This window comes from Limulus polyphemus, unplaced genomic scaffold (genome assembly GCF_000517525.1).
Source record: "Limulus polyphemus unplaced genomic scaffold, Limulus_polyphemus-2.1.2 Scaffold776, whole genome shotgun sequence".
In the NCBI taxonomy this organism is placed as follows: Eukaryota; Metazoa; Arthropoda; class Merostomata; order Xiphosura; family Limulidae; genus Limulus; species Limulus polyphemus.
Window position 1 is genome coordinate 133,969 of NW_013666386.1, and position 8,512 is coordinate 142,480.

At 30.6% G+C, this 8,512-nt stretch overlaps 1 protein-coding gene across 2 annotated transcripts in view; it reads left to right on the forward strand.

Moving 5' to 3' along the window:
* Positions 1-1,495: 1,495 nt before the first annotated feature.
* LOC106460464 (motile sperm domain-containing protein 2-like) overlaps positions 1,496-8,512 on the forward strand; it is a 35,304-nt gene continuing 28,287 nt past the window's right edge. For both annotated transcript variants that reach the window (XR_002610786.1, XM_022387205.1), the window contains exons 1-5: positions 1,496-1,772; positions 2,497-2,651; positions 3,984-4,130; positions 6,666-6,752; positions 7,810-7,964. Coding sequence is in view for 1 of the 2 variants with exons in the window: in XM_022387205.1 (XP_022242913.1) it covers positions 2,528-2,651; positions 3,984-4,130; positions 6,666-6,752; positions 7,810-7,964 (513 nt within the window). In the remaining variant the exon portion in view is untranslated. The remainder of the gene's footprint in view (positions 1,773-2,496; positions 2,652-3,983; positions 4,131-6,665; positions 6,753-7,809; positions 7,965-8,512) is intronic.

Here is an 8,512-nt window from a genome sequence, read left to right on the forward strand (position 1 = left end):
ATTTACACTTCGTCTTGCCTTTTTCAAACCACCCACGAGAAAATCATTACACCTGTCTTTTCATAAACTAGATCCACGAATTTGTTACTGTTGCGGGGAGCGGGTAAATGTGTACCTTGCCTATTCTGTGCCTTGGAATACCACATGTGGAAGGACGAGTGTAGTAATTTGCCGCTGATTGAATGGGTGATGATGACTAGCTGCTTACACTGCTAAATTAGGGACAGTTAGCGCAGATACACCTCGCGTAGCTTTGCGCGAAATTAAAAAAAAAAAAAACAGCATTCTTACTATGCGAAAGAATGAGTAATAGACATCACTACAACCCCCAGTGAGTAGGCAGTAAGTTTACAGACCTACAAAGTTAAAATCGGTTTCCCTCAGTTTTAAATAATGTAGTTAGCTCATTGTGTAGCTTTGCTCTAAACACGAACAAACAAATATATCTTTACGCGATTGACTATTCTTACATATGAACACATTCCAATAAATCTGAGAATGTATACAATATTGTTCAACGAGTCCTGACATAGCACATTGGTAGAGTTAATGTTGTGTTACGTCTCCGTTCGTTCGTTAATTTTCCGTAAAAATTCTTTCCGAAGAAACTTTACCGATAGAAGTCCTTTCTTAAATAAAACTGGTTTATTCTTTCTGAATATAACTTTGCGATACACTTAATTTCAACAGTCGCGCTATAACAAACGTTATAATTCTCAACGAACGTCTCACGTGCTCGACTCAACAATACTCCGTTCAATTACACACATTCTTGCCGTCAATTTGTGACCGTCTTATATATATACAAGACTACACTATATCTAGAAGGATCCCGAGATTTAAGGAAAGGACGTGAATGTTCGAGAACGACGTGGCGTGATACTAGTCACGTGACCTCTGTTGACGCAACAGTTGGTAGTTTCATTTTAGTAAGTGAGAGTCTTGTGACTCCCAATTTGAAGCTAATATTAAGCAAGCAAAATTCGGCTTATCCACTTCTCTTAGCGTTTTAAGATTATTCCTATTTTAAATAATATGGGATGTAGTTCAAAGATTAAACAACCTTACCCTGTTAAAAATGCTAAAAATTAAATTACACAAATGTACGTAGTTAAGCCTTTAATGTTTTTCTTTATGTTTATCTTACCTTGTATTATTTTAGTTGATATTATTGTAATATTATGTTCAACATGATTATTATTATATATTTTAGATATGTTATTGTGTTATATTATTTTTATGTTTCATATGTTAAGCTTCAGCTTTCCGCTAGGGTTTTCCTTGAGCGTAAAATTTGATAGCACTGTCACGTAACGTCATTAAGGTGGTTTTGAGTGTGGTTATAAATTATGTTTATTTCAATGTCAACAGAAAGTAAATAGCTATATCTTGGAATAAAAAATAAATAAGCAAAAAACATGATTATTGTTTAGTTCTTCCGAATGTATTTTTTAGTAATTTTCACATTTGTAGTACGATAAATAAAATTGTATTATTGAGTTTATTCAAATTATTGTATCGTAAATTATTATAATTTTCACCCTTGCCCTTGTTTATTGTTTAGCCTTAGGGTCTTAAGTTGTTTTGTCTATCAATGGAGTTACAATATAACAGGCCCATTTTTCCTCGACCTTGAATGTTGGGACTTATGTGATAAAATTTCCTGAAGTGAAGACTTGTATTCTTCACCGTTTGACTTTGAATTTCACTGTTTTGGGACTATGTGATAAAATTCCTAAAGAGTTGTGTTCTTCATCGTTTGAATTTGATATGTGAGTAGCAACAGCAATGCATATTTTCGGAGAAGTTAACATGTCTTATGTCATTGATAATATGGCTTAATTTAATTATGTGATATATATATATATATATCGAACATTTAGGGCTCCTTCTATTAGTATTACTATGACTATAATTTATAATTATAGGGATGGACGAGTTATTATTAAGAGGGAAAGGTTAAGGGAAGTACATGATTTTATTTTTATTGAAGTTTACAATATTGTCCAGGGGATTGATAGGATAAGGCCTCTTAATCTTTTTTTTTGTGTGTGCTATATTTTAAAAGTAACAGGACGAGTGGACACATGTTTAAGATTTGGAAACGACAGGCTAGTCTTCAGTTAAAACAGTTTTATTTTTCTGACAGTAACAAGGTTATTTACTTATGAAATGAGTTACCATCAGCAGTATTGGAGGCCAACATTTTACAACTACAAGAATTCAAGAGGGGAATTTATAATTTCTTGAAAGTAATGGGTTGATTTAAATTTTTACTTTTTCCAAGAGTGCGTATTTAAGGACAACCTTGAAGGGCTAAATGGCCTGTTGTCCATAGGTTATTGTATAAGTGATTGTGTACTGTTAATGTGTCACAACTTGACTGAACATGTATTGTAACTTACATTTGGAGATGATGTAAACAGTTATATAAATATAGCTCAGTTTTCTGTCATGGGTTTGAATAACAGCAAGTTTTTATTTGTTTTTTTACAGCTCCACAGCTGTAAAACAGAAAATTGTAGTAATGAGTCCTCAAAATGATGTTAACCATACTTCAAGCCTCTTGGATGACACATCTATAAATATGGAATTAGTTACAGAAGTGAGAAAAAGAGTACTTGAACAATTAGATCTACCTGATTGGAAAGGTATGAAGATTTAATTTAACCTTCATAAATATTCAACAGAGTGAACTGTTTTCCTTTTCAAAATTAAAGATTGGATGGAAATTAAAAGTTATCCAGTTTGGTTAGGATAATAAGTTATGTTTTGTAGCAGTTAGTGTAGGAGTTATTGTTACATATTGGAATGATACAAATTACAACACTTCATGTATTATGTTTAGAATACAGCCATCACTAAAGAAACACCTGACAACAACAAAGGAGAAAACGTAGCTTGAAATAAAATTAATTTATTACCACTTTTTATGTAAAATGTGCACATATTCTGAACAAAGAATGAATTCAGATTAAATATAATACTACCACGAAAAGATAGAAACACATTGTAGGTTCATATTACTACAAAAGAACTAAAAAACACAATACATGAAAGCAATGTTTTTTGCATATATTTTTGAACTAATCAATGTGTGTTTCATGAAATATAAAATTCAAAATATCTGTTATTTCAACTTATCAAAAGATACATTGACTTAAAAGAAAGAGGAAAAGTATGGGGAATTTATTTATAATATTTATTAATTTGTTGGTTTGATCTTCTCAAGTTCTTATAAATAGGGTTGTCCAAAATCTGTTAACAAGATTATTTAGTTGTGTTTCAGAGATGTGGTCGAGTGTCTGCTATACTGGCTACTAGAGCTTCAATGATCAAAAATTAATGTTAATGAATTTGTTGACATAAGCTACAGACACCATTATAATTATGCATTTAACAATTTTTGTTAAAATAACTTTTTACAAAAGTAATTATCATTTTAATAAATACTGATGTTTCACCATATATACAGTGCTATGAATGTTATAGTAGAAGTTATAACACTAAAATCAAATCTCCTATAAACATTGTAAATACAAAATATGCATAGTACTCAAATATACAGCAAAAGCCTAGCTGTGATTTTTTATTTACTTTTTTTAACTTATTACTATTTTATTTTTTGTGGTGCAAACTTTTCAACTTTTTTTATTCTGTTTGATTATATCATTTACTCATGCAGTTACTAACAATTATAGTTATTTGGATGAATCTATTGAGTAGGTTAGGTTAGGAGTTAAGACAACCTTGATGAGTCAAAAGGACTCTTGAATCCCAAAGTTTATAAATTAAAAACTTCATTTTTGGGAGTATATGACAATAGTTCAAAAACAATTTATACACTGGGTTTGTTAACTTCTAGACAAATGACTTTAGGAGTTATGTTTATTTAGTGAAATCTGCATACTGTAAAAAATGTGTCATGAAAATTGTGTTTAAGACTTGGACTACATTAGTTATTGATTTTTGAATTTTCACAGACAATTATGATCAAAGAGATATTGAGAGATTGATGCAAGATAACTGGTACTGTGCTCGATTTATTAAACACCAGAGGGATGACATTGAAAATAGCTTGAATATGATAAGAGAAGCCTTGAAATGGAGAAAGGAAATGGAGATACATGGTATTACATTTCAAGTACAATATGTTTGTAACAGAAGGTCCTATCTAATGTTTCAAACAGGGAAGTGACTTTGAACTTGGCATTTGTAACAACTATGCTGTTTATTGTAGTTTAACTTAAATATTTCAAAATTAAGTTCAAGAACCCTGTAAGGTTTTATGTATTTAATGTAACTTAAAATTCTTTTATTTAGTTTTACTTGAGCTCTGTATTTATATAAAAATGTTTCTGAAACATCATTTTCATTTTATGTTCTTTAATAAGATTGCCAGAAATTACAAAACTGACACAGTAACTAAACAAATATATGGCAAATTTCTTAGGATTCTGTAAACTTGTAGCTGTTTGTTGCTGATTGTTATCAATATAAGATCATACATATGAAGGTGAGTGGAGGTTAATTCTATATCCTTGAAAACAAATAGCACCAAAATTGAATATTAGATGTAGTCTTTTATATATAGCTAATGTTTTAAAATAGTATTAACACTGGGATTTTTGTAGAACATGAAATTTGTCATTTCTGTTTCCCAGGTCTTGAAAAACATGTAATTACACTAATTTTATTGATTTTCATGTAACTTGATGATTATCCTCTTTGGTTTTGTTTTTTATCTCTTGTTCAATATTGGTAAACACAATGGTCATTCATTGAAACACAGATTTTGGTGGACACTACCACACTTACATTGTAATTAAATCCCCTTATCCATGCTAATATACATGCACAATACAGTAATACAGCAAGCTTTAATAATAATATCAAATTTACTTTAAATACTGTAAGTACATTGTATGCACAGTATTCAAGTATAATAATGCTTGGAGATGGCTTGAATGGGTAATGAAGAAAAACGTTAGTATAAGTTTAACATAACAGCAAATGTACAAAGTTTCGAAAAGGTTTTGCCATAATCAACGAGGTTTTGCATTGTACATTTGCTGCTATGTTAAGCCTATATTAAAGTTTTTATTCATTACACGTTCAAGCTATCTCCAAGCATTATTAGTCTCAAAATGAGTTCTTTGTCATTGATTTAATACTCAAGTATGTGTGCTTTGAAAGTCTCCTGCAAAATTATAATTGTGATTTTTTTTACCTGGAGCAAACATTTCAACTTTTCCTTAAATTTGGTTTCATCATTTACACTGCAATAACTCACTTTTTTTTTTCTCTTGTCAAAACAACACTTCTATTTAGGCATTGACTTCTTTCTTATCAGCTATCAATGTAAACAACAGAATGATTGAACAAGATGATTACATTCATTCTGAAGTTATATTTCCCCATGGGTTTTCAAGGACATTAAGGATTGGATATATGAGCTAATTGCTACTATTTTTTGTAAGTCTTTGACTAGTGAGTATATGCAAGAAGGTTGGAACTTGGCTAATGTTACTCCTGTTTTCAAAGGAGGTGATAAAACTGTTCTGGTAATTATAAGACTATTAGTCTTGCATCAGTGTTGGAAAAAGTTTTTTGAAAGTCTGATAAAAGATTTAACATAGTGTCATAGAAGAAAATCTTGCCTTAATAATCTTTTGACATATGCTAACAAGGTTACTACTTATGTAAATGAGGGTGAGGATGTGAATTTGGTATATTTGAATTTTGACAAAGCATTTGACATGGTGCCACATCTCTCTAGGGGTGGGGATAATTGGTTCATTGTATAGAAAAGTGTATGGAAGAGAATAAAAGTCCTAACATTGAGTTCTAAATCACCCTAGTTGTGACATTAATCCAATTTGACTGAACCTTGTTTTTTGTTTTACGTTAATGACATAGATAAAGGAATGGTCAATAAAACATTTAAATTTGCTGATGATATTAAGTTCTTGGGTGTTTCTAGCTGTGAAGAAGATGCTGCTGCTTTAAACAAGGATTTAGATTATTTATTGGGTTGGACAAATAGATGACAGACGGCTTTTATTTGTAATAAATGTAAGGTAATGCATGTGGGTTATTATAATTTGAATTATTAATATAATTTTGGTAATAACCCTAACAATTTTATGACAGAAAAATATCTTTGTGCTCTGATTGATCAATCTCTTAGGCAACACAGCAGTGTGCTGTTACTAGTTTTATCTACAGAAATATTGAATACGAGTCTAAAAAGGTTATAATTTCATTATATAGGTCATCATTTCCTAAACTGGAGGTTGCAAGATCATAAAAACATTGTGATAACAGATATTTTAGAGTATGTACAGTAATTTGCTACCACTTTGTGTGTGTGTCTGGGGGGTCTTTTTTTTTAAATCTGTAAACACAAATTAGTGTGTTGATGATTTAACAACATAAGAAAAAAACATGTAGAGTAGTCTTTTTATCCTTTTTCATTTGTCATTTTTTGTGAGAAACCTTTGTGATCTCTTTTGTGAGTTTTTTTTGGCATGAACATCTTCAGTTAAGAGTTTATCTCAAACATACTTTCTGTTCTACTTAGGAAAATGGCATTATCTGTAGTTACAGTTTTTATGCCTATGACTTTGGAAAACACAGTACTTGATAATTTTACATAATTATAGATCTTGGGGAACACAACTTGTATGCAGAGTATTTTTCTCTTGGAGCAACATTCCCATACAACTGTGACAAAGCTGGATTTAGAATATGTAAGTACAGCCAACAAATTATAAACAAAATATGATGTTGTATCAGTGTATCTCTTATAACCGTGAGTTTTATTTCTTGTTTGTGTGCTAAGAAAATAATTCTATTTTTTCACTCATTACTTTCAAAGTAAGAACCAACAGCATTACCCCTAACTAAATTTATCTTTGGGTTTCATTTTCTACATTACCATTTTCTTGTTTTCACAGAACCAGTGCTTTTCTCTTCACCAGGAGTGACGGTAACTTTCTTACTTCCTTTAGTCCTCTCGTAGTTTGAACTTTTGTCTTCAGCTTGAGGTTATAGTAGATACATTATCACATTCGAAATTAACATTTTATAGTGAAATATCATTCAAAGAAATCCTTGCCTCTACCATAACTATTATATTTTTTTCTAAAATTAATTAAACTATATAATTCTATGTTTAAATAGTTATTTGTTTCTAGCAAGTTATCTCTAGGTGTAGTTGCTGCATCTGATTGGTAAAAAAAAAAGGTTTTTCAGTGTAATAGCTCAATGAAAAGCTTGGTTGGTCATCTACCCTGGCTATCCAGTTTTTTTTTCTTTCTTTGAAGTCTGCTTGGACCAGGTAACCAGATGTTACGGATTATTAATTCAATATAAATCTAACTTGTGAAGTTACATGCAAGAGTAATATTTCAACTGTAATTGCAGTGGTAGGAAAGGATCCTTGTGAAATTGTACTATTCTTTTTTAAGGTTTGAAAAAAACCTTTTAAAATATAAATAAGCCATTGTAGAGGTAAATTTTATTTTTTGATTACTGAAAAATTTATAAAATAATGACTGAAAACTATGTGTCTGATTATGGTTAAATTTATAGCAAGCCAGATTTTTTTTGTCAGTTGTTTGTGTAGCTGATTTTCATATAATCCTAGGAAACATAAAAATAGAAAGATGCATCATAACAGTTTTTGTCATTATCATTTTTAATGTAAGGAAGGAGAAAATGTTTGTTAATATTAGTTTAGCTTCTTGTAAAATTAAAAAAAAAAGCTGTTAGTATAACTAATTATAATCTCCATTTTATTACTAGTGGTAATGAGGGTGAAACTACATACAAAAAATGCTGCTACCATGCTGGAACAAAAGAAATTTGTAGCTTACTGGATAGAGAAATTGGACCACGAAACAAATGGAGGGAAAATTTCTATCTTAATGGACTTTTCTGATTCTGGTTTCTCAAATATGGTGAGACTGTTATCGATTGAGTTTGAGCTTTATCATGTTTAATTAAAAGAACAGTGATATCTTGGGCTATTTCATTTTTGTTGGTATTAAAAGTACTGTTGTTTTAATGTTTTTTTATTTGTTTTGTTCATATATACTTTAATATGTTAATTATTTCCACATCTTGATGAGGTAATATCACAACAGTAAATTACACTGAATGACTAAAAATATATTTAGAAGCAATTGATTCCTTCCTACTCCTTTGGAACTCAACACTTCCTTTCCTCCAGTGGGTCAGCAGAAATTTCACAGACTTACAATGCTAAAATCCAGAGTTCAATTTCTGTGGTGGGCAGAATGCAGATAGCCTATTGTGTAGCTTTGTGCTAAAGCAAACCAACAAAAATTCGATGACGAGGCAATCCACTTTCAGACTAATAATGGCTGGAGACGGCTTGAATGGGTAATGAAGAAAAACTTTATTACTTATTACTACTACTATACGTACGTCTACTCACTATAACTAACTAAACAAACCAAACAACACTACTTACCTACCTTACTTA